The sequence below is a fragment of the Oncorhynchus kisutch genome, unplaced genomic scaffold (genome assembly GCF_002021735.2).
Source record: "Oncorhynchus kisutch isolate 150728-3 unplaced genomic scaffold, Okis_V2 scaffold968, whole genome shotgun sequence".
Classification (NCBI taxonomy): Eukaryota; Metazoa; Chordata; class Actinopteri; order Salmoniformes; family Salmonidae; genus Oncorhynchus; species Oncorhynchus kisutch.
The window spans coordinates 10001-37127 of NW_022262913.1; the positions used below are offsets into that span (position 1 = coordinate 10001).

The window sequence follows — 27127 nt, forward strand, 5'->3', positions numbered from 1 at the left end:
CACATGGATGACTAGCCTAAAGGAAATGCTTACTATGAGTGCCTCGTGCGTTTACTAAAAGCCTACTTGCTGCCCCCAAAAAGTTGATGTTTTTCAGACTTTTTCGCTCTCATCACATCATTTGTGTTGGAAATATACAGATTTCCAAGTTGTTACATGGTAGGGTGGCCCAGTTGATACCGGTACATGGCAGGGTAGCCCAGTTGATACTGGTACATGGCAGGGTAGCCCCGTTGATACCGGTACATGGCAGGGTAGCCCAGTTGATACCGGTACATGGCAGGGTAGACCAGTTGATACCGGTACATGGCAGGGTAGCCCAGTTGATACTGGTACATGGCAGGGTAGCCCAGTTGATACCGGTACATGGCAGGGTAGACCAGTTGATACCGGTACATGGCAGAAAATGCTTTCTGGGTTTCCGGGGGAACCAAGGACAGTAAAATCTGAACCCTTCAGAAGAGTATTCAAGTCTCAGGAGGCCATACCAGGTGACATAATCCTCTTCTGTTAAATAGAATATTGCTGTCCAAATGAAGGATGGTTTCAGTTGCAAGTCATTGCTACACATGAAGGGCTGACATTCTACATTCGGTAATATTCTTATCGACGGGGTTGTAGCGGAGCAGCTTGAAGAGCTTCAAGTTCCTTGGCGTCCACATCACCAACAAACTAACATGGTCCAAGCACACCAAGACAGTCGTGGAGAGGACACATCACCAACAAACTAACATGGTCCAAGCACACCAAGACAGTCGTGGAGAGGGCACATCACCAACAAACTAACATGGTCCAAGCACACCAAGACAGTTGTGGAGAGGGCACATCACCAACAAACTAACATGGTCCAAGCACACCAAGACAGTCGTGGAGAGGGCCATCACCAACAAACTAACATGGTCCAAGCACATCAAGACAGTCGTGGAGAGGGCACGGTAAAACCTGTCCAGCTCAGGAGAGGATGGATTTGGCCTGGATCCACAAAAGGTTCTACAGCTGCACCATCGAGAGCATCCTGACGGGTTGCATCACTGCCTGGTATGGCAACTGCTCAGCCTCCAACCACAAGGCCCGACAGAAGGTAGTGCGTAATGCCCAGTACATAAATGGGGCAAAACTTCCTGCCATCTCGGGTTGCTCCTGGCTGGCTCAGCTGATGTTCAATAAGGGCTGGCTGCCTGAGAGGTGGGATGTGTTCTGTTTGAAGTCACAGGGAGGCGCCAGAGAGATAAAAAAAAGGTGGCGATAGAAGAGGAGGTAGAGGCGTAGGAGGTGGAGGAAGAGGAGGTAGAGGAGTAGGAGGTGGAGGAAGAGGAGGTAGAGGAGTAGGAGGTGGAGGAAGAGGAGGTAGAGGAGTAGGAGGTGGAGGAAGAGGAGGTAGAGGAGTAGGAGTTGGAGGAAGAGGAGGTAGAGGAGTAGGAGGTGGAGGAAGAGGAGGTAGAGGAGTAGGAGGTGGAGGAAGAGGAGGTAGAGGAGTAGGAGGTGGAGGAAGAGGAGGTAGAGGAGTAGGAGGTGGAGGAAGAGGAGGTAGAGGAGTAGGAGGTGGAGGAAGAGGAGGTAGAGGAGTAGGAGTTGGAGGAAGAGGAGGTAGAGGAGTAGGAGGTGGAGGAAGAGGAGGTAGAGGAGTAGGAGGTGGAGGAAGAGGAGGTAGAGGAGTAGGAGGTGGAGGAAGAGGAGGTAGAGGAGTAGGAGGTGGAGGAAGAGGAGGTAGAGGAGTAGGAGGTGGAGGAAGAGGAGGTAGAGGAGTAGGAGGTGGAGGAAGAGGAGGTAGAGGAGTAGGAGGTGGAGGAAGAGGAGGTAGAGGAGTAGGAGTTGGAGGAAGAGGAGGTAGAGGAGTAGGAGGTGGAGGAAGAGGAGGTAGAGGAGTAGGAGGTGGAGGAAGAGGAGGTAGAGGAGTAGGAGGTGGAGGAAGAGGAGTAGGAGGTGGAGGAAGAGGAGGTAGAGGAGTAGGAGGTGGAGGAAGAGGAGGTAGAGTTGGGGTGTCTGAAAGTGTTGGGGTGATGGTGTTGAGTTGGGGTGTCTGACAGTGTTGGGGTGATGGTGTTTAGTTGGGGTGTCTGACAGTGTCAGGGTTGATGGTGTTATTTGGGGTGTCTGACAGTGTTGGGATGATGGTGTTTAGTTGGGGTGTCTGACATGTTGTTGGGGTGATGGTGTTTAGTTGTGGTGTCTGGCATGTTGTTGGGGTGATGGTGTTTAGTTGGGGTGTCTGAAAGTGTTGGGGGTGCTGGTGTTGAGTTGGGTTGTGTGACAGTGTTGGGGTGATGGTGTTTAGTTGGGGTGTCTGACAGTGTCAGGGTTGATGGTGTTATTTGGGGTGTCTGACAGTGTTGGGGTGATGGTGTTTAGTTGGGGTGTCTGACAGTGTTGGGGTGATGGTGTTGAGTTGGGGTGTCTGACAGTGTTGGGGATGATGGTGTTTAGTTGGGGTGTCTGACAGGAACTGACAGGAACTGGTTTGCCTCCCTTGCCTCAGGCATCGCTGACTCCATAGCAGGAACTGGTTTGCCTCCCTTGCCTCAGGCATCGCTGACTCCATAGCAGGAACTGGTTTGCCTCCCTTGCCTCAGGCATCGCTGACTCCATAGCAGGAACTGGTTTGCCTCCCTTGCCTCAGACATCGCTGACTCCATAGCAGGAACTGGTTTGCCTCCCTTGCCTCAGGCATCGCTGACTCCATAGCAGGAACTGGTTTGCCTCCCTTGCCTCAGACATCGCTGACTCCATAGCAGGAACTGGTTTGCCTCCCTTGCCTCAGGCATCGCTGACTCCATAGCAGGAACTGGTTTGCCTCCCTTGCCTCAGACATCGCTGACTCCATAGCAGGAACTGGTTTGCCTCCCTTGCCTCAGGCATCGCTGACTCCATAGCAGGAACTGTTTATCCCCATCCTCAGTTTGAGCGTGTTGATAGGACGATGGGCTACTATTTTACTGCAAAAGCCAAGCAGGTTCTAGCTAAAGGTACATATTACCTCAATTACCTCGACTAACGTGTACCCTCTACACATTGACTTGTTACCGGTACCACCTGTATATAGCCTCGTTATTGTTATTTTATTGTGTTAATAAAAAAATATAAAAAAATATTCGGTAAATCTTTTCTTAACTGTAAGTAAGCATTTCACTGTGATGTCTACACCTGTTGTATTCAGCATTTCACTGTGATGTCTACACCTGTTGTATTCAGCATTTCACTGTGATGTCTACACCTGTTGTATTCAGCATTTCACTGTGATGTCTACACCTGTTGTATTCAGCATTTCACTGTGATGTCTACACCTGTTGTATTCAGCATTTCACTGTGATGTCTACACCTGTTGTATTCAGCATTTCACTGTGATGTCTACACCTGTTGTATTCAGCATTTCACTGTGATGTCTACACCTGTTGTATTCCACGCATGTGACCAATACAATGAGATTTTTACAGAGATTTGAACATGGATCAGTGGATTCAATGTCCAGAGAGCTAACCGTTACATAGACCCTGATACTGATGACAGCTGGGAAGTGGACAGATCCCTGGTTCACCAGAGACACAGTAGAGCCAAGTTCCCTTGGCCCGGTATGGTTGTTGAACCTACGACCTTGGTTTCGTCATATTGTTTTCATGTATGTTGTTATTACAGCACAAACTGAAGTTGTTTTGGATTCTCCCACTCTAGTCTAAATAATCACTGAAAAGCCTCTCTCCTTCCCTCTCTCCTTCCCTCTCTCCTTCCCTCTTTTTCTCTCTCTCCTTCCCTCTCTCCTTCCCTCTTTTTCTCTCTCTCCTTCTCTCTCCTTCCCTCTTTTCTCTCTCTCCTTCTCTCTCCTTCCCTCTTTTTCTCTCTCTCCTTCTCTCTCCTTCCCTCTTTTTCTCTCTCTCCTTCTCTCTCTCCTTCCCTCTTTTTCTCTCTCTCCTTCCCTCTCTCCTTCCCTCTCTCCTTCCCTCTTTTTCTCTCTCTCCTTCTCTCTCCTTCCCTCTCTCCTTCCCTCTCTCCTCTCTCCTTCCCTCTTTTTCTCTCTCTCCTTCTCTCTCCTTCACCTTTCACCCTGTCTCTATCACATCATGTAGATGTAGTTTAGTCTTAGCTGAGACATTATATAGAGTCAGTGATCTGTGGATGTAGTTTAGTCTTAGCTGAGGCATTATATAGAGTCAGTGATCTGTGGATGTAGTTTAGTCTTAGCTGAGGCATTATATAGAGTCAGTGATCTGTGGATGTAGTTTAGTCTTAGCTGAGGCATTATATAGAGTCAGTGATCTGTGGATGTAGTTTAGTCTTAGCTGAGACATTATATAGAGTCAGTGATCTGTGGATGTAGTTTAGTCTAAGCTGAGACATTATATAGAGTCAGTGATCTGTGGATGTAGTTTAGTCTTAGCTGAGACATTATATAGGGTCAGTGATCTGTGGATGTAGTTTAGTCTTAGCTGAGACATTATATAGGGTCAGTGATATGTGGATGTAGTTTAGTCTTAGCTGAGACATTATATAGAGTCAGTGATCTGTGGATGTAGTTTAGTCTTAGCTGAGGCATTATATAGAGTCAGTGATCTGTGGATGTAGTTTAGTCTTAGCTGAGACATTAAATAGAGTCAGTGATCTGCGGATGTAGTTTAGTCTTAGCTGAGGCATTATATAGAGTCAGTGATCTGTGGATGTAGTTTAGTCTTAGCTGAGGCATTATATAGAGTCAGTGATCTGCGGATGTAGTTTAGTCTTAGCTGAGACATTATATAGAGTCAGTGATCTGTGGATGTAGTTTAGTCTTAGCTGAGGCATTATATAGAGTCAGTGATCTGTGGATGTAGTTTAGTCTTAGCTGAGACATTATATAGAGTCAGTGATCTGTGGATGTAGTTTAGTCTTAGCTGAGACATTATATAGAGTCAGTGATCTGTGGATGTAGTTTGATCTTAGCTGAGACATTATATAGAGTCAGTGATCTGTGGATGTAGTTTAGTCTTAGCTGAGACATTATATAGAGTCAGTGATCTGTGGATGTAGTTTAGTCTTAGCTGAGACATTATATAGAGTCAGTGATCTGCGGATGTAGTTTAGTCTTAGCTGAGGCATTATATAGAGTCAGTGATCTGTGGATGTAGTTTAGTCTTAGCTGAGACATTATATAGAGTCAGTGATCTGTGGATGTAGTTTAGTCTTAGCTGAGACATTATATAGAGTCAGTGATCTGTGGATGTAGTTAAGTCTTAGCTGAGACATTATATAGAGTCAGTGATCTGTGGATGTAGTTTAGTCTTAGCTGAGACATTATATAGAGTCAGTGATCTGCGGATGTAGTTTAGTCTTAGCTGAGGCATTATATAGAGTCAGTGATCTGTGTATGTAGTTTAGTCTTAGCTGAGACATTATATAGAGTCAGTGATCTGCAGACGTAGTTTAGTCTTAGCTGAGACATTATATAGAGTCAGTGATCTGTGGATGTAGTTTAGTCTTAGCTGAGACATTATATAGAGTCAGTGATCTGTGGATGTAGTTTAGTCTTAGCTGAGACATTATATAGAGTCAGTGATCTGTGGATGTAGTTTAGTCTTAGCTGAGACATTATATAGAGTCAGTGATCTGTGGATGTAGTTTAGTCTTAGCTGAGACATTATATAAAGTCAGTGATCTGTGGATGTAGTTTAGTCTTAGCTGAGACATTATATAGAGTCAGTGATCTGTGGATGTAGTTTAGTCTTAGCTGAGACATTATATAGAGTCAGTGATCTGTGGATGTAGTTTAGTCTTAGCTGAGACATTGTATAGAGTCAGTGATCTGTGGATGTAGTTTAGTCTTAGCTGAGGCATTATATAGAGTCAGTGATCTGTGGATGTAGTTTAGTCTTAGCTGAGACATTATATAGAGTCAGTGATCTGTGGATGTAGTTTAGTCTTAGCTGAGACATTATATAGAGTCAGTGATCTGCGGATGTAGTTTAGTCTTAGCTGAGACATTATATAGAGTCAGTGATCTGTGGATGTAGTTTAGTCTTAGCTGAGACATTATATAGAGTCAGTGATCTGTGGATGTAGTTTAGTCTTAGCTGAGACATTATATAGAGTCAGTGATCTGTGGATGTAGTTTAGTCTTAGCTGAGACATTATATAGAGTCAGTGATCTGCGGATGTAGTTTAGTCTTAGCCCCCCCCCGTAGTGCCACAAAGCATATATGCAGATCATAAGCCATGGCAAAAAAAAATTAAAATGCAACATTTTCTCTAAGCCTCATGGCAAAATGTGTTGAGTTGCAGGAAATTAGCTTTAAAACAGCAACATTTTCTATCTGCCCCATGGCAAAATGTGTTGAATTGCGGTCCTGAGACCACTCCTGTTTTTAACCTTCACACCTGAGGCTCGGGGTCCCACAAGTTGTGTCCTGAGTCCACTCCTGTTTTTTAATCTATCTGGGTGAGACTGGAACTGTCTGCTAAGTGGTAATAAACTGTGGTGAGACTTCAGTAGTTTATCCAGATATAGTGTGTCATGTATGTGCGCTAGTGGGTTGTAATGGACTTTAGAAGTGGGGTTGTCTCTTCTCTAACAGTTGAGCAAAGCTCAAACTAACATTGAAAAACAACCTCGCATGTGAAGAAAACAATGTAAATAGCAAAGAAACACGAGGACAACATCACATTTGAGTAGACTTTCCGGTAAATTCCACCAACTTCTATGCCTGTGAAAATGAATCTTTCAGCACCTCACTCACGGTGCTCACTGCGCCCCAGGTGCTGTCGCTGCGTGAGTCATTGAAACAGAATGAATAGAAAGGGAGTCGCCATGCATGTCATTATAAGTGGACGTTGAGCTTACCAACGATTTATAAATGCACTAGATGACTGATTGGGGTGGTTTGAAGCCACCGTGCCTCCATCTTGGTAATCCCTCACTGTTGTAAAACTATCATGGAAGCTATAGAAATTCATTTTTTTATGTCTACATTTACGTTTTATCACTTTATTCTATTACAGATACCTTAACACAGCACAGCCGGAAGAGGAACTGGCCACCCCTCAGAGCCTGGTTCCTCTCTAGGTTTCTTCCAAGTTTTTTTTGTCTTTTTCAAAGCCGCCGTGCTTCTACATCTGCATTGCTTGCTGTTTGGGGGTTTTAGGCTGGGTTTCTGTACAGCACTTTGTGACATCGGTTGATGCAACAAAACAAATTGATTGATTGATTGAGGTATACTTTATAACTCTGTTATGTGAGCTAAAGATTATAAAACACTAAATAAAAAAATATGTTAAAGCATTTTCCTTAAAATATCCTTGTTAGAGATGAATAAAGATACTGTCCCGACTACAACAGCAAAAAAATAATTAAATACATGTAAATTTGTCCTTGAAACATTTTATTGAAATACTGTGGAATTCCATTAATTCCTTTGGATGACTGCTCCTTCTGGGGAGTTCCAATATGGCCGACCGATGGCTTCAAAGACTCTCATTGGCTAATACATAGCATCTGCAATCCAGGGTTTATATACATCATTTGAGTGTAGTCATTGGAGCCAAGCAGGAAGTAAAAGCAGAACGTGTACCACAGGAGGCTGGTGGGAGGACCTATTGGAGGACAGGCTCATTGTAATGGCTGGAATGGAATAAATGGAACCCGAGTCAAACAAACAGTGTGTGTTTGATACCATTCCATTGATTCTATTCCAGCCATTACAATGAGCCAATCCTCCTTAGATCCACCAGCCTCCTCTGAAGTGTACCCATCAATATGTGCTGTGAATTGACCCTTCACTAAGCCCCGCCACCTTAGTTACTGTTGCTAACTCTGACAAGTTTTGTATTTTATTTTCCCGTAACCATGGAGAAAAACATTGTGGTAACAGTAAGGGAACTCCCAAAAGAGGTACTCAGTAACTTTAGGTTTTGACACCATCCTATGACCTCTCCAGGTACAGACTGTCAGTATTAGGTGAGCCCCAGGTATGCTGTTTTATCATTTATAAAGGACTTCATGCTCCCCTTACTTCTTACTATTCATCTACCAATGACTTCATGCTCTCCTTACTTCTTACTATTTATCTACCAATGACTTCATGCTCTCCTTACTTCTTACTATTTATCTACCAATGACTTCATGCTCCCCTTACTTCTTACTATTTATCTACCAATGACTTCATGCTCTCCTTACTACTTACTATTTATCTACCAATGACTTCATGCTCTCCTTACTTCTTACTATTTATCTACCAATGACTTCATGCTCTCCTTACTTCTTACTATTTATCTACCAATGACTTCATGCTCTCCTTACTTCTTACTATTTATCTACCAATGACTTCATGCTCTCCTTACTTCTTACTATTTATCTACCAATGACTTCATGCTCTCCTTACTTCTTACTATTTATCTACCAATGACTTCATGCTCTCCTTACTTCTTACTATTTATCTACCAATGACTTCATGCTCTCCTTACTTCTTACTATTTATCTACCAATGACTTCATGCTCCCCTTACTTCTTACTATTTATCTACCAATGACTTCATGCTCCCCTTACTTCTTACTATTTATCTACCAATGACTTCATGCTCTCCTTACTTCTTACTATTTATCTACCAATGACTTCATGCTCTCCTTACTTCTTACTATTTATCTACCAATGACTTCATGCTCTCCTTACTTCTTACTATTTATCTACCAATGACTTCATGCTCTCCTTACTTCTTACTATTTATCTACCAATGACTTCATGCTCTCCTTACTTCTTACTATTTATCTACCAATGACTTCATGCTCCCCTTACTTCTTACTATTTATCTACCAATGACTTCATGCTCTCCTTACTTCTTACTATTTATCTACCAATGACTTCATGCTCTCCTTACTTCTTACTATTTATCTACCAATGACTTCATGCTCTCCTTACTTCTTACTATTTATCTACCAATGACTTCATGCTCTCCTTACTTCTTACTATTTATCTACCAATGACTTCATGCTCTCCTTACTTCTTACTATTTATCTACCAATGACTTCATGCTCTCCTTACTTCTTACTATTTATCTACCAATGACTTCATGCTCTCCTTACTTCTTACTATTTATCTACCAATGACTTCATGCTCTCCTTACTTCTTACTATTTATCTACTCATCACCATATTCTTTCCTTACTACTTGGAATGCCCTGCCCACTTCCCTTTACTCCTCCTCCACTGTGACCAATCAAGCCAGAAGTAGAAAAGAGCAGGCGCTCTGAACTATCAAACCAGGAACAAGACTATACTGCCACTACTACTGCAACTCAGTAGACAGAACTCCTGACAGTCAGTGTTCTGTCTGGGAGTGTTCAGAGTCAGTGTTCTGTCTGGGAGTGTTCAGAGTCAGTGTTCTGTCTGGGAGTGTTCAGAGTCAGTGTTCTGTCTGGGAGTGTTCAGAGTCAGTGTTCTGTCTGGGAGTGTTCAGAGTCAGTGTTCTGTCTGGGAGTGTTCAGAGTCAGTGTTCTGTCTGGGAGTGTTCAGAGTCAGTGTTCTGTCTGGGAGTGTTCAGAGTCAGTGTTCTGTCTGGGAGTGTTCAGAGTCAGTGTTCTGTCTGGGAGTGTTCAGAGTCACTGTTCTTTCTGTGAGCGTTCCAGTGTTCCACCATGGTTCTGAACATTCCAGGTGTGGTTGCCATGGCAGTGTTCTATCTGCTGGTCCTGGGGACAGGTTTGTGGGCGGCACGGAGGTCCAGGGCTATGGAGAAGAAAAGCACGGGAGACAAGACAGAGATAACCTTACTGGGAGACAGGAATATCGGCCTGCTTGTGGGAATATTCACCATGACTGGTAGGTGAGGTGTGGCCATGTCTTTAGATCTGTGTAATGCTTTACAACTATACTCACTATTACTGTATTCACACTGTACCTTTACAACTATACTCACTATTACTGTATTCACACTGTACCTTTACAACTATACTCACTATTACTGTATTCACACTGTACCTTTACAACTATACTCACTATTACTGTATTCACACTGTACCTTTACAACTATACTCACTATTACTGTATTCACACTGTACCTTTACAACTATACTCAGTATTACTGTATTCACACTGCACCTTTACAACTATACTCACTATTACTGTATTCACACTGTATCTTTACAACTATACTCACTATTACTGTATTCACACTGTACTGTAGAGACAGTATAGATCATTCCTTACCTTTGGACAAACAGTGTGTGTGTGTGTGTGTGTGTGTGTGTGTGTGTGTGTATGTGTGCGTGTGTGTATGTGTGTGTGTGTGCGTGTGTGTGTATGTGTATGTGTATGTGTGTGTGTGTGTATATATGTGTGTGTGTGTGTGTGTGTCCTGCAGCTACGTGGGTTGGAGGAGGCTTTATCGTAGGGATAGCAGAGGTTGTCTATAACCCTACCCTGGGTCTGGTCTGGGCTTTCATGCCCCTACAGAGCTCCGTCTCCTTCATCATCGGTAAGACGCGCACAAACACACACACACACAAAGTTTAATATTTCACAATCAGAAATAATCATTGAAAAATGTAAGAATATCAAAGTTTCCAATATTTAAAGTGGCGGGACATTGTTGTGCTGAAACACACATCCCAGTCGGTAGGTTTTAACTGACCTTCAATTCATTCAAATATTCTACACACCTTATCGTCTTGTTATTGGTGCACTGTTTATTTTATCTCTCTCCCTCTCTTCCTCTTCCTCCTATCTCTCTTCCTCTCCCTCCTCTCTCTCTCTCCCTCGATCTATCTCCCTCTTCACCCCCCCTCTCTTCCTCTCCCTCCTCTCTCCCTCTCTTCCTCTCCCTCCTCTCTCTCTCTCTCTCCCTTTCTTCCTCTCCCTCCTCTCTCTCTCTCCCTCTCTTCCTCTCCCTCCTCTCTCTCTCTCTCTCTCTCTCCCTCTCTTCCTCTCCCTCTCTCTCTCTCTCCCTCCTCACCCCCTCTCTCTCTCACCCTCCTCTCCCTCTCACCCCCCCCTCTCTCTCTGTCCACCCCCTCCCTCTCCCCCCCTCTCTCCCTCTCTTCCTCTCCCTCCTCTCTCTCTCTCCCTCTTCACCCCCCCTCTCTCTCTCCCTCCTCTCTCTCTCTCTCTCTCTCTCCCTCTCTTCCTCTCCCTCCTCTCTGTCTCCCTCCCTCTTCACCCCCTCTCTCTCTCACCCTCCTCTCCCTCTCACCCCCCCCTCTCTCCCTCTTCTCCCCTCCCTCCCTCCCCTCTCTCCCTCTTCTCCCCTCCCTCCCTCCCCTCTCTCTCTCACTCCCCCCTCTCTCTCCCTCTTTTCTCACTTCACCCTCTCTCTCCACCCCCTCCCTCTCTCTCCCCTCTCTCTCTGTCCACCCCCTCCCTCTCCCCCCCTCACTCCCTCCCCTCTCTCCCCCTCTCACCCCTCCCTCTCTCTCTCACTCCCCCCCTCTCTCTCTCTCCCTCCTCTCTCTCTCCACCTCTCACCCCCCCTTTCTCTCTGTCCACCCCCTCCCTCTCCCCCTCTCTCTCACTCCCCCCTCTCACTCCCTCCCCTCTCTCCCCCTCCCTCCTCTCTCTCTACCCCTCTCACACCCCTCACTCTCTCTCACTCCCCCCCTCTCTCTCACTCCCCCCCTCTCTCTCTCCACCCCTCTCTCCCCCCCTCCCCTCACTCCCCCCCTCTCTCCCTCCTCTCTCTCTCCACCCCTCACTCCCCCCCTCTATCTCTCACCCCCCCCTCTCTCCCTCCTCTCTCTCTCCACCCCTCACTCCCCCCCCCCCCCCTCTCTCCCTCGTTTATCTCAGGTGGTATATTCTTTGCCAAGCCGATGAGGGAGAAGAAGTATGTTACTATGATGGATCCCTTCCAGATCAAGTATGGGAGAGTAGTGAGTGGAGCTCTGGTGTTCCCTGCCCTTGTAATGGATGCACTGTGGGTCGCCTGCACACTCGTCGGACTAGGTAATATGTACAACAAAACAACAGCAACAAACAAACAACTGTTTCAAAACACACAACACACATAATCACTTGTAAACACAAAAGTACTAAATCATTCGCTGCACACAAAACACACACATACACAGAGTGCAGTTGAATCTCAACCGCAGGTCACTGTCTGGTGTTCCAAAGCAGGAGCCACATTCCACCCTGTTTCAAACAACTTAGATACACAGACACAAAAAACACAGTCATTCAGCCTCTAGCCAGTTTTGGACACCATTACATCTCTGTTAAAGTGTGTCAAGTCACTGGATCCATCCATAATGACACCCTATTCTCTATATATTCTCAATGGGCCCCAGTCCAAAGTACTGCTCTATATAAGGGAGAGGTACCATTGTAGACACAGCCATTCTTTCCTGATGGACCTGTCAGGGTTGTCTTTATGTAGGTTCAACTCTTTAATTCACCATTATTTTACCAGGTAAGTTGACTGAGAACACATTCTCATTTGCAGCAATGACCTGGGGAATAGTTACAGGGGAGAAGAGGAGGGGGATGAATGAGCCAATTTTAAACTGGGGATTATTAGGTGACTGTGATGGTTTGAGGGCCAGATTGGGAATTTAGCCAGGACACCGGGGTTAACACCCCTACTCTTGCGATAAGTACCATGGGATCTTTAATGACCACAGAGAGTCAGGACACCCATTTAACGTCCCATCTGAAAGACACCCTACACAGGGCAATGTCCCCAATCACTGCCCTGGGGGATTGGGATATTTATTTTAGACCAGAGGAAAGAGTGCCTCCAACTGGCCCTCCAACACCACTTCCAGCAGCATCTGGTCTCTGACCAGGACCAACCCTGCTTAGCTTCAGAAGCAAGCCAGCAGTGGTATGCAGGGTGGTATGCTGCTGGCACAAGTTGGTGAGATGCTGGACCCAGGTCGGTTCTAGACAGAGTAACCTGGGGAATAGTTACACAACGCCCCAGCTTGGTGAGATGCTGGACCCAGGTCGGTTCTAGGTAGAGTAACCTGGGGAATAGTTACACAACGCCCCAGCTTGGTGAGATGCTAGACCCAGGTTGGTTCTAGATAGAGTAACCTGGGGAATAGTTACACAACGCCCCAGCTTGGTAAGAGTGTAAGGCCGTGGAAACATTGTCCAAGTATTTTGGATGGAGCCAACACCTAGGAGTGATCTGTTGTCAGATGATTGACAACGGAGATAATTGCCCAACAAAAAACACACAAACGTTCTTAACGGATGGAACTCATCTGAACATAGTTGACTACGGATGTACTTCTGATGGACGAAAACATAAAATTATCATTATCATATACAATTTAATGTATTTTCATGTGTCTCATTGTGGCTGCACCCGAAGACAGGAGTTAATCATTTTTTATTTGGGCTTTTCTGTCTCTGCTGCCAGTGGCTGTGTGTCCCGTTCCTCATGGTCAACCCAGTGGTGGGTGACATCACCCAGACAGCCTTCAACCACACCCACCAGGCCCCCTGGCTGGGACACATGGAGAAGGGGAAGGTCTTCAAGTGGGTTGATGACTTCTTATTGGTGGTGAGATCAACTGATTCATTGATGGATGGACGGATGATTCATTTGTTAATGTGTTAAATGAGTCAAGTCAGTTAGATAAGGATTGAATAAGCATTTGAAAAGTAAAACATATGCATACTCTGCTACATTACGGTCATATCACCAGTCTCTCCACTCCTCTACATTAGAGTCATATCACCAGTCTCTCCACTCCTCTACATTACAGTCATATCACCAGTCTCTCCTCTCCTCTACATTACAGTCATATCACCAGTCTCTCCTCTCCTCTACATTACAGTCATATCACCAGTCTCTCTCCTCTCCTCTACATTACAGTCATATCACCAGTCTCTCCTCTCCTCTACATTACAGTCATATCACCAGTCTCTCCTCTCCTCTACAATACAGTCATATTACCAGTCTCTCCTCTCCTCTACATTACAGTCATATCACCAGTCTCTCCTCTCCTCTACATTACAGTCATATCACCAGTCTCTCTCCTCTCCTCTACATTACAGTCATATCACCAGTCTCTCCTCTCCTCTACATTACAGTCATATCACCAGTCTCTCTCCTCTCCTCTACATTACAGTCATATCACCAGTCTCTCTCCTCTCCTCTACATTACAGTCATATCACCAGTCTCTCCTCTCCTCTACATTACAGTCATATCACCAGTCTCTCTCCTCTCCTCTACATTACAGTCATATCACCAGCCTCTCCTCTCCTCTCCTCTACATTACAGTCATATCACCAGTCTCTCCTCTCCTCTACATTACAGTCATATCACCAGTCTCTCTCCTCTTCTCTACATTACAGTCATATCACCAGTCTCTACATTACAGTCATATCACCAGTCTCTACATTACAGTCATATCACCAGTCTCTACATTACAGTCATATCACCAGTCTCTACATTACAGTCATATCACCAGTCTCTACATTACAGTCATATCACCAGTCTCTCCACTCCTCTACATTACAGTCATATCACCAGTCTCTACATTACAGTCATATCACCAGTCTCTCCACTCCTCTACATTACAGTCATATCACCAGTCTCTCTCCTCTCCTCTACATTACAGTCATATCACCAATCTCTCCTCTCCTCTACATTACAGTCATATCACCAGTCTCTACATTACAATCATATCACCAGTCTCTACATTACAGTCACATCACAAGTCTCTACATTACAGTCATATCACCAGTCTCTACATTACAGTCATATCACCAGTCTCTACATTACAGTCATATCACCAGTCTCTCATCTCCTCTACATTACAGTCATATCACCAGTCTCTTCTCTCCTCTACATTACAGTCATATAACCAGTCTCTTCTCTCCTCTACATTACAGTCATATCACCAGTCTCTACATTACAGTCATATCACCAGTCTCTCCACTCCTCTACATTACAGTCATATCACCAGTCCCTCTCCTCTCCTCTACATTACAGTCATATCACCAGTCTCTCCTCTCCTCTACATTACAGTCATATCACCAGTCTCTACATTACAATCATATCACCAGTCTCTACATTACAGTCACATCACAAGTCTCTACATTACAGTCATATCACCAGTCTCTACATTACAGTCATATCCCCAGTCTCTACATTACAGTCATATCACCAGTCTCTCATCTCCTCTACATTACAGTCATATCACCAGTCTCTTCTCTCCTCTACATTACAGTCATATAACCAGTCTCTTCTCTCCTCTACATTACAGTCATATCACCAGTCTCTACATTACAGTCATATCACCAGTCTCTCCACTCCTCTACATTACAGTCATATAACCAGTCTCTCTCCTCTCCTCTACATTAGAGGTCATATCACCAGTCTCTCTCCTCTCCTCTACATTACAGTCATATCACCAGTCTCTCCTCTCCTCTACATTACAGTCATATCACCAGTCTCTCCTCTCCTCTACATTACAGTCATATCACCAGTCTCTCTCCTCTCCTCTACATTACAGTCATATCACCAGTCTCTACATTACAGTCATATCACCAGTCTCTCCTCTCCTCTACATTACAGTCATATCACCAGTCTCTCCTCTCCTCTACATTACAGTCATATCACCAGTCTCTACATTACAGTCATATCACCAGTCTCTCCACTCCTCTACATTACAGTCATATCACCAGTCTCTACATTACAGTCATATCACCAGTCTCTCCACTCCTCTACATTACAGTCATATCACCAGTCTCTCTCCTCTCCTCTACATTACAGTCATATCACCAATCTCTCCTCTCCTCTACATTACAGTCATATCACCAGTCTCTACATTACAATCATATCACCAGTCTCTACATTACAGTCACATCACAAGTCTCTACATTACAGTCATATCACCAGTCTCTACATTACAGTCATATCACCAGTCTCTACATTACAGTCATATCACCAGTCTCTCATCTCCTCTACATTACAGTCATATCACCAGTCTCTTCTCTCCTCTACATTACAGTCATATAACCAGTCTCTTCTCTCCTCTACATTACAGTCATATCACCAGTCTCTACATTACAGTCATATCACCAGTCTCTCCACTCCTCTACATTACAGTCATATCACCAGTCCCTCTCCTCTCCTCTACATTACAGTCATATCACCAGTCTCTCCTCTCCTCTACATTACAGTCATATCACCAGTCTCTACATTACAATCATATCACCAGTCTCTACATTACAGTCACATCACAAGTCTCTACATTACAGTCATATCACCAGTCTCTACATTACAGTCATATCCCCAGTCTCTACATTACAGTCATATCACCAGTCTCTCATCTCCTCTACATTACAGTCATATCACCAGTCTCTTCTCTCCTCTACATTACAGTCATATAACCAGTCTCTTCTCTCCTCTACATTACAGTCATATCACCAGTCTCTACATTACAGTCATATCACCAGTCTCTCCACTCCTCTACATTACAGTCATATAACCAGTCTCTCTCCTCTCCTCTACATTAGAGGTCATATCACCAGTCTCTCTCCTCTCCTCTACATTACAGTCATATCACCAGTCTCTCCTCTCCTCTACATTACAGTCATATCACCAGTCTCTCCTCTCCTCTACATTACAGTCATATCACCAGTCTCTCTCCTCTCCTCTACATTACAGTCATATCACCAGTCTCTCCTCTCCTCTACATTACAGTCATATCACCAGTCTCTACATTACAGTCACATCACCAGTCTCTACATTACAGTCATATCACCAGTCTCTCCTCTCCTCTACATTACAGTCATATCACCAGTCTCTACATTACAGTCACATCACCAGTCTCTACATTACAGTCATATCACCAGTCTCTACATTACAGTCATATCACCAGTCTCTACATTACAGTCATATCACCAGTCTCTACATTACAGTCATATCACCAGTCTCTAGATTACAGTCATATCACCAGTCTCTCCTCTCCTCTACATTACAGTCATATCACCAGTCTCTTCTCTCCTCTACATTACAGTCATATCACCAGTCTCTTCTCTCCTCTACATTACAGTCATATCACCAGTCTCTCCTCTCCTCTACATTACAGTCATATCACCAGTCTCTCCTCTCCTCTACATTACAGTCATATCACCAGTCTCTCCTCTCCTCTACATTACAGTCATATCACCAGTCTCTCCTCTCCTCTACATTACAGTCATATCACCAGTCTCTACATTACAGTCATATCACCAGTCTCTCCTCTCCTCTACATTACAGTCATATCACCAGTCTCTCCTCTCCTCTACATTACAGTCATATCACCAGTCTCTCCTCTCCTCTCCATTACAGTCATATCACCAGTCTCTACATTACAGTCATATCACCAGTCTCTCCAATCCTCTACATTACTGTCATATCACCAGTCTCTCCTCTCCTCTACATTACAGTCATATCACCAGTCTCTCTCCTCTCCTCTACATTACAGTCATATCACCAGTCTCTCTCCTCTCCTCTACATTACAGTCATATCACCAGTCTCTCCTCTCCTCTACATTACAGTCATATCACCAGTCTCTCCTCTCCTCTACATTACAGTCATATCGCCAGTCTCTACATTACAGTCATATCACCAGTCTCTACATTACAGTCATATCACCAGTCTCTACATTACAGTCATATCACCAGTCTCTACATTACAGTCACATCACCAGTCTCTACATTACAGTCATATCACCACTCTCTACATTACAGTCATATCACCAGTCTCTCTCCTCTCTACATTACAGTCATATCACTATACTCTCTTCTATCTTCCAACCATTTATTTTCTCTACTGCTCAAAACTCTTTGCTCCACCTTGATAAGGAGGAATCAACATGCAATACACTCTTTCATTACAAATTGAGTCAAAACTTTGAGTGAAGTTCAGTTGTGTAATAGCAAAAGAGACCCAACAGCTGAATCCCCGTACCGTTGGAATGGCAGCACTCTCTCACATCCTATCAAAGCTCCCCCCTCTCATACCATGAGATATTCAAGTATTTTTCCACTAACATGACACAGCACTTTCCACAAACGCTTTCACCCTCATTAAGGACATGGTCTTGTGTTAACCATGACCCAGGAGTTTCTACAATCTCAACCAGTGTTGGCACCATCTTATCTTGTTGTTGTTAGGCCATGCAGCCTATCTGTGGTTTCCAGTCTCAAACTTTCTAACAGACAGTCCCCCCAAAAACCACAAGCAGCCCTTTCCTCTACCTCACCATGACTCTACAATACAAAAAACATCCTGGAGACTCAAGGCCGCATTCTACTTCTCCTTAAACAATACAAACAGAACTTATTAATGTAAGTCATTTAGCAGGGACTCTTATCCAGAGTCACTTACAGGAGCCGTAAGGGCTAAGTGCCTTGCTCAAGGGCACCTCGGCAGATTTATCACCTAGTCTGCTCAGGGATTCAAACCTTAACCGTGAGGCTACCTGCCACCATTTCACAATCTAACAACCTCCTTTATGTTCTTGTCATCCTCCTTGTCATCTTCCCTTTCTCCTCGGTCTCCTTATCCTCCCCTCCTCTTCTGCCTCCCCTCCTCTTCTGCCTCCCCTCCTCCCTTTCTTCTCCCTCCTCTCCATCCTCTCCCTCATATCCTCCCTCTCTCCTCCCATCTCTCCTCAGGCATTGGGTAGCTTGTCTTTCCAATGTTTCCACCAGAGGACGCTTTCGGCCTCTTCCTCGTTTAACGCCCAGGTCACCTGCTTCGCGGCGGCTGCCATGGTCCTCATCCTGGGGATCCCCTCTGTCCTGGTCGGGGCTGTGGCCGCTTCCACAGGTAATAAAGTACAAAAAGTTTTTCCAATCCCGGAGCGGACGAGGTGAATCATCTGTTGTTGTGCCCTTGTGCAAGGCACTTAAACCCTTATTGCTCCAGGGGTGTCAGTAAAATGGTCGTCTCTGACCCCAACTCTCCGCCGGCGTCTCAGGGGGGAGTTGGGAAATGTAGATAAAAACACATTTTATTTTTTTATTTCACCTTTATTTAACCAGGTAGGCTAGTTGAGAACACCTTTATTTAACCAGGTAGGCTAGTTGAGAACACCTTTATTTAACCAGGTAGGCTAGTTGAGAACACCTTTATTTAACCAGGTAGGCTAGTTGAGAACACCTTTATTTAACCAGGTAGGCTAGTTGAGAACACCTTTATTTAACCAGGTAGGCTAGTTGAGAAGAAGTACTCATGTACAACTGCGACCTGGCCAAGATAAAGGAAAGCAACACAAACAACAACAGAGTTACACATGGAGTAAAACAAACATACAGTCAATAACACCATAGAAACAGTCTGTATACAGTGTGTGCAAATGAGGTAAGATAAGGCAATAAATAGGCCATAGTGGCGAAATAATTACAATATAGCAATTAAACACATGTTCTCTTGTTCGAGAATAACGGACAAATATAAGCACCTCCAAGTTAATATTATTAAAGGGGATATAAAGTTTCAGAGGAGAAGAGTTGTGTGTCGTTGACTGGTTTGTCTGTTATCTGATGTCCGTAAACTGCTCCTATCATCTACCTCACATCATGAACCATAACACACTCCAGTCTAGTGGCAGTGACCTGGTGTTGTGGCTAGAGTGCATGTTTGTTATTACTCTCTGTGGAGCACGAGATCCCTTGAATGCATCTGGTTTCCCTGCAGCTCACATGAGCTGATTGCAAAATGAAAGAATTTCAATAACTCATACACAGCGTACTCGTGTTTATGCTTTTAGACTTCATCAAAGTGTGATTGTCAAAATGACCTAACTTTATTGACACTTCCTGGTGTGTCTCCAGACTGGAACCTGACATCGTACGGGTCTCCGTCTCCGTATGAGCGCAACGAGACCGGATTGGTGCTCCCCATCGCCCTGCAGCACCTGGCTCCGCCCTACGTGTCCGTCATCGGCATCGGGGCCATCGCCGCCGCAGTGATGTCATCCGTGGACTCTGGCCTCCTAAGCTCCGCCTCCATGTTCTCCTCCAACATCTACAAGAACATCATCAGGAAGCAGGTGAAGAGTTGGCTGCAGGCTTTCGTTCTATCCCATCACTTACACCTCGTTCTAATAAATCTGTGTGTGACTAGATACTCAATACAGTAGAGGTGACTTAAGGAATTTAGGTCTGTTTTCGCAGACACAGATGAATAAACCTACTAGTCCAGAACTGAAACACATTCTCAATGGAGATGATCCATTATGTTCATTAGTCCTGTTCTAGGTCATAGGTCATGTTTCAGAAAATCACCACTAAATGCATAAATCAGTGTTTTTTTCCAATTTAATCCATTTTTGGGACATTGGCAAGACATTTTTCAATTCACATTTGAAAACATTGCATTTGGTTCTATAGTGTAATGGCATTTTGGGACGTATAGCCTAACTCCGTGCTCCCTCTTGTGACTTCTCTGAGTATTACACCACAGGGCTGTTCAAGCTCTTCTGACTTCTCTGAGTATTACACCACAGGGCTGTTCAAGCTCTTCTGACTTCTCTGAGTATTACACCACAGGGCTGTTCAAGGGGCAGAGGAACACACCCCTTTAACTGCTGTTCCTCCATTTTGTGTCTGTCTCTCATTGTAAGATCTGGTATGCATGGGCAGAGGAACACACCCCTTTAACTGCTGTTCCTCAATTTTGTGTCTGTCTCTCATTGTAAGATCTGGTATGCATGGGCAGAGGAACACACCCCTTTAACTGCTGTTCCTCCATTTTGTGTCTGTCTCTCATTGTAAGATCTGGTATGCATGGGCAGAGGAACACACCCCTTTAACTGCTGTTCCTCCATTTTGTGTCTGTCTCTCATTGTAAGATCTGGTATGCATGGGCAGAGGAACACACCCCTTTAACTGCTGTTCCTCCATTTTGTGTCTGTCTCTCATTGTAAGATCTGGTATGTATGGGCAGAGGAACCCACCCCTTTAACTGCTGTTCCTCCATTTTGTGTCTGTCTCTCATTGTAAGATCTGGTATGTATGGGCAGAGGAACACACCCCTTTAACTGCTGTTCCTCCATTTTGTGTCTGTCTCTCATTGTAAGATCTGGTATGCATGGGCAGAGGAACCCACCCCTTTAACTGCTGTTCCTCAATTTTGTGTCTGCCTCCCCCATTCTCCAGATGACACACAGGGAGGTTCAGTGGGGGATCTGTATCTCATACATCTAGAGAGTTTATAACCACTGTTCCTCCATATTTGATCTGTCCTGACCACTGTGCCTCCATCTTGGATCTGTCCAGACCACTGTGCCTCCATCTTGGATCTGTCCTGACCACTGTGCCTCCATATTGGCTCTGTCCTGACCACTGTACCTCCATCTATCTTGGATCTGTCCTGATCACTGTGGCTCCATATTGGATCTGTCCTGCCCACTGTGCCTCCATCTTGGATCTGTCCTGCCCACTCTGCCTCCATCTTGGATCTGTCCTGCCCACTCTGCCTCCATCTTTCATCTGTCCTGACCACTGTGCCTCCATCTTTGATTTGTACTGACCACTGTGCCTCCATCTTGTGTCTATCTCTCCTCTAGGCCTCAGACAGGGAGATACAGTGGGTGATCCGTGTGTCGGTGGTGGTGGTGGGGCTGTGTGGGATGGCCCTCACTCTCCTCCACAACAGTACCTATGCCCTGTGGATCCTGGCGTCTGATCTCGCCTACACCATCATCTTCCCTCAGCTCATCTGCGTCCTCTTCTTCCAGGTGTGTGTGTGTGTGTGTGTGTGTGTGTGTGTGTGTGTGTGTGTGTGTGTGTGTGTGTGTGTGTGTGTGTGTGTGTGTGTGTGTGTGTGTGTGTGTGTGTGTGTGTGTAACATGCAGAGGTGATATTGTGTGTGTGGGCCTTATCTTTTCCCTGCATCACAAACATGCTGGTGTGTCACTAGCCTGAGTGCCAGTCTGTTTGTGATGTCGTCATGCCAACTCACTCAACATCATGCCAAATGGTCGGCTTGACAACTACAGCAATGGAGATGGCAAGAGCACAAACCGGCCCTAGCCACAAAGCGTCTTAGAGTAGGAGTGCTGATCTAGATTCAGGCCCCAACCTGTCCATATCTAAATCATTATGATCTAGGATCAGGTTCCAACCTGTCCATATAATCTCATTCATTATGAACTAAAAGGCTAAACTGATCCTAGATCAGAACTCTTACTCAGAGAGGCTTTGTGGATACAGGCCCAGGTTATAATTCATCTGGCTACCCAGAGTCCTTGCTCCAGCCAAATGCTAGGCCACACCCACAGACGTTAGTTTCTTCTCCACAATGAGTCTCGATCTGAGTACCTCCCCGATTCTTCACCGAATGTGAACACATTCAGGGCCGTCTGATTGGTCCAGAAACCGATGGGTTGGACCAGAACCAAAACACATGTGGGTAAAACAGCGGTTTGAAAATGTGTAATTGGCTTTGATACTCTGATTAGTTATTTTACTGCTGCTCTTTAATTATTTGTTACTTTTATTTCTTTACTCTAAAAACAAAACTGCATTATTGGTTAAAACTTCTTAGGGCTGCAATCCTGTTAACGATCGATATGACAACAGCCAGTGAAAGTGCAGGGCGCCAAATTCAAAACAACAGAAATCTCATTATTAAAATTCCTCAAACATACAAATATTTCACACCATTTTAAAGATACACTTCTTCTTAATCCCACCACAGTGTCCGATTTCAAAAAGGCTTTACAGCGAAAGCACCACAAACGATTATGTTAGGTCACCGCAAAATAACTGAAAAACTGTCATTTTTCCAGCCAAAGACAGGAGTCACTAAAATCAGAAATAGAGATACAATTAATCACTAACCTTTGATGATCTTCATCAGATGACACTCATAGGACTTCATGTTACACAATACATATATGTTTGATAAAGTTCATATTTATATCCAAAAACCTCAGTTTACATTGGCACCATGTTCAGAAATGCCTCTAAAATATCCAGAGAAATTGCAGAGAGCCACATCAAATAACAGAAATACTCATCATAAACTTTGATGAATGATACATGTTTTACATAGAATTAAAGATTAAAGATAAACTTGTTCTTAATGCAACCGCTGTGTCAGATTTCAAAAAAGCTTTACGGCAAAAGTACAATATTCAATAATCTGAGAACAGCGTTCAGCCACAAAAGCCAACAGTTTTAGAAACTTCAGAGTGTTTTCTATCCAATACTAATAATACTATGCGTATATTAGCAACTGGGCCTGAGGAGCAGGCAGTTTACTCTGGGCACCTTTTCATCCAAGCTACTCAATACTGCCCCTGCAGTAAGTAAGAATTTCAATGAATTCGGCGCATGTGACAAATACAATTTGATTTGATCCAATCGCTGATGACCCTGTTTTGCACAATGCCCCTCATTGCCCCTCGTCCCCACAAACGACCTCAACGATGGCACTGAAACTAAAGTATGTAGGAAACGACAGAGCAGAAAAATAAGTTAGTGCGAGTCATCAGGCTAGGCTAGAATATCACTTCTTCAAAACAAATCTCTTCATCTTCCAACAGGTCTCCAACGGCTATGGAGCCGTGGTGGGATACCTCGTAGGGGGCCTGATGAGACTCCTCTGTGGGGAGCCCATCTTCAACCTCTCCCCTGTCCTCCACTTCCCTGGATGCACCCTGGAGGACGGCGTCTATGTCCAGCACTCCCCCATCAGGACCATATGTATGCTTCTGGCCCTGGCGGCCATCTTGGGTTTCTCCTGGCTGGCTCAGCTGATGTTCAATAAGGTCTGGTTGCCGGAGAGGTGGGATGTGTTCCAGGTGAAGTTCCAGACTTTGCCACTTGGTGGCGCCAGAGAGATGAAAGAGAAGGAGGAGGATGGTGCAGTCTCTGAGCCAATGCTTGACACCACAAAGTGTTAAAGTTTTGATCTACCTACTTTTACAGGCCGGTTTCCCAGACACTTCCCTGGACCACAAAGCACTTTGTTAGATTTTTTTTGGGTGCATATTTTTTGTTTATTGGACACGATAGAGAAAGGAAATATCTATTGAACATTCAAATCATTCTAAAGAAGGCTATTTAAAATAGATTGTGTAGCTCAATTAAGTTACTTACATGATTTGAACATAAAGCATGAAAAAGGCTGTAACATCGGTACCACCGACTTGCATTGGATTTGTTCCACAAAAGCATGGATTGCAGTCGTACCTTGTCCATAGACTGATTACAGGGTAAGGCAATCAATCCTATTATGTCATTTGGGTGAACTCTCTCTTTAGTCTAGGAGTAGGCTTAATGATATGTGTTTCTGGGAAACTTCATTACCTCAACCCCAGACTACCTCATCCCCACCAGATTACCTCATCAGATTACCTCATCCCCACCAGATTACCTCATCCCCACCAGATTACCTCATCCCCATCAGATTACCTCATCCCCACCAGATTACCGCATCCCCATCAGATTACCTCATCCCCAGCAGATTACCTCATCCCCACCAGATTAACACATCCCCACCAGATTACCGCATCCCCATCAGATTACCGCATCCCCAGCAGATTACCTTTTTATTTTTTTATTTATTTATTTTACCTTTATTTAACCAGGTAGGCAAGTTGAGAACAAGTTCTCATTTACAATTGCGACCTGGCCAAGATAAAGCAAAGCAGTTCGACAGATAAAACGACACAGAGTTACACATGGAGTAAAAAACAAACATACAGTCAATAATGCAGTATAAACAAGTCTATATACAATGTGAGCAAATGAGGTGAGAAGGGAGGTAAAGGCAAAAAAGGCCATGATGGCAAAGTAAATACAATATAGCAAGTAAAATACTGGAATGGTAGTTTTGCAATGGAAGAATGTGCAAAGTAGAAATAAAAAATAATGGGGTGCAAAGGAGCAAAATAAATAAATAAATAAAAATTAAATACAGTTGGGAAAGAGGTAGTTGTTTGGGCTAAATTATAGGTGGGCTATGTACAGATGCAGTAATCTGTGAGCTGCTCTGACAGTTGGTGCTTAAAGCTAGTGAGGGAGATAAGTGTTTCCAGTTTCAGAGATTTTTGTAGTTCGTTCCAGTCATTGGCAGCAGAGAACTGGAAGGAGAGGCGGCCAAAGAAAGAATTGGTTTTGGGGGTGACTAGAGAGATATACCTGCTGGAGCGTGTGCTACAGGTGGGAGATGCTATGGTGACCAGCGAGCTGAGATAAGGGGGGACTTTACCTAGCAGGGTCTTGTAGATGACATGGAGCCAGTGGGTTTGGCGACGAGTATGAAGCGAGGGCCAGCCAACGAGAGCGTACAGGTCGCAATGGTGGGTAGTATATGGGGCTTTGGTGATAAAACGGATTGCACTGTGATAGACTGCATCCAATTTGTTGAGTAGGGTATTGGAGGCTATTTTGTAAATGACATCGCCAAAGTCGAGGATTGGTAGGATGGTCAGTTTTACAAGGGTATGTTTGGCAGCATGAGTGAAGGATGCTTTGTTGCGAAATAGGAAGCCAATTCTAGATTTAACTTTGGATTGGAGATGTTTGATATGGGTCTGGAAGGAGAGTTTACAGTCTAACCAGACACCTAAGTATTTGTAGTTGTCCACGTATTCTAAGTCAGAGCCGTCCAGAGTAGTGATGTTGGACAGGCGGGTAGGTGCAGGTAGCGATCGGTTGAAGAGCATGCATTTAGTTTTACTTGTATTTAAGAGCAATTGGAGGCCACGGAAGGAGAGTTGTATGGCATTGAAGCTTGCCTGGAGGGTTGTTAACACAGTGTCCAAAGAAGGGCCGGAAGTATACAGAATGGTGTCGTCTGCGTAGAGGTGGATCAGGGACTCACCAGCAGCAAGAGCGACCTCATTGATGTATACAGAGAAGAGAGTCGGTCCAAGAATTGAACCCTGTGGCACCCCCATAGAGACTGCCAGAGGTCCGGACCTCATCCCCAGCAGATTACCTCATCCCCAGCAGATTACCTCATCCCCATCAGATTACCTCATCCCCATCAGATTACCTCATCCCCATCAGATTACCGCATCCCCATCAGATTACCGCATCCCCACCAGATTACCTCATCAGATTACCGCATCCCCACCAGATTACCTCATCCCCACCAGATTACCTCATCCCCACCAGATTACCTCATTCCCACCAGATTACCTCATCCCCACCTTACCTCATCCCCACCAGATTACCTCATCCCCACCAGATTACCTCATCCCCACCTTACCTCATCCCCATCAGATTACCGCATCCCCAATCCTAACCGGAGCAATTATAAGGGGTGAAACTAATATTCTAGCCTACCTACTCTCCATATCATACTGAAAGTCATGTGATGCTCACTTGAGAGGATCTTGGTGCTAACATTTTATACACACTTTGATATAAACAATTTCCCTACCTATTCATAGTTAAAATGGTCATGGTGAATTGATTTCCAAGCCTTGTTGTGAAAATGTCTCTTTATCTCAATTTGGGGAAGCTGTTTTTTAATATCTTCACTGTTGTTGTAAAGACATCTGTGGTTTAAAGGGTTGGATGATTCAGCGTCACTTGGAGAACAAGGAGCTCCAGGAAAGCCGAAGCCCACTAGGAGGGAGGGGTATACTACCCCATTATACTAGTAGGGAGAGGTATACTACCCCATTATACTAGTAGGGAGAGGTATACTACCCCATTATACTAGTAGGGAGAGGTATACTACCCCATTATACTAGTAGGGAGAGGTATACTACCCCATTATACTAGTAGGGAGAGGTATACTACCCCATTATACTAGTAGGGGGGGTATACTACCCCATTATACTAGTAGGGAGAGGTATACTACCCCATTATACTAGTAGGGGGGGTATACTACCCCATTATACTAGGAGGGGGGGTATACTACCCCATTATACTAGTAGGGGGGGTATACTACCCCATTATACTAGTAGGGGGGGTATACTACCCCATTATACTAGGAGGGGGGGTATACTACCCCATTATACTAGTAGGGGGGTATACTACCCCATTATACTAGGAGGGGGGGTATACTACCCCATTATACTAGGAGGGGGGGTATACTACCCCATTATACTAGGAGGGAGGGGTATACTACCCCATTATACTAGTAGGGAGAGGTATACTACCCCATTATACTAGTAGGGGGGGTATACTACCCCATTATACTAGGAGGGGGGGTATACTACCCCATTATACTAGTAGGGGGGGTATACTACCCCATTATA

General features: G+C 44.6%; 1 protein-coding gene across 1 annotated transcript; it reads left to right on the forward strand.

Moving 5' to 3' along the window:
• Positions 1-12798: 12798 nt before the first annotated feature.
• On the forward strand, positions 12799-24458 carry LOC109886126 (high-affinity choline transporter 1-like). The gene is made up of 5 exons (XM_031817258.1): positions 12799-13456; positions 18573-18726; positions 19734-19951; positions 21470-21640; positions 23453-24458. Exons 1-5 carry the CDS (start codon positions 13334-13336, stop codon positions 23810-23812), a joined length of 1026 nt encoding a protein of 341 aa, XP_031673118.1. The 5' UTR covers positions 12799-13333; the 3' UTR covers positions 23813-24458.
• The last annotated feature ends 2669 nt before the right edge of the window (positions 24459-27127 follow it).

What these genes read in the sequence shown, in the direction of transcription:
- LOC109886126 (XM_031817258.1), top strand. Translation starts at nt 13,334, where the DNA reads ATGGTCAACCCAGTGGTGGGTGACATCACCCAGACAGCCTTCAACCAC. An exon ending in AGAACATCATCAGGAAGCAG is followed by an intron (nt 19,952 to 21,469) that starts GTGAAGAGTTGG and finishes TCTCTCCTCTAG; the next exon opens with GCCTCAGACAGGGAGATACA. An exon ending in TCTGCGTCCTCTTCTTCCAG is followed by an intron (nt 21,641 to 23,452) that starts GTGTGTGTGTGT and finishes ATCTTCCAACAG; the next exon opens with GTCTCCAACGGCTATGGAGC.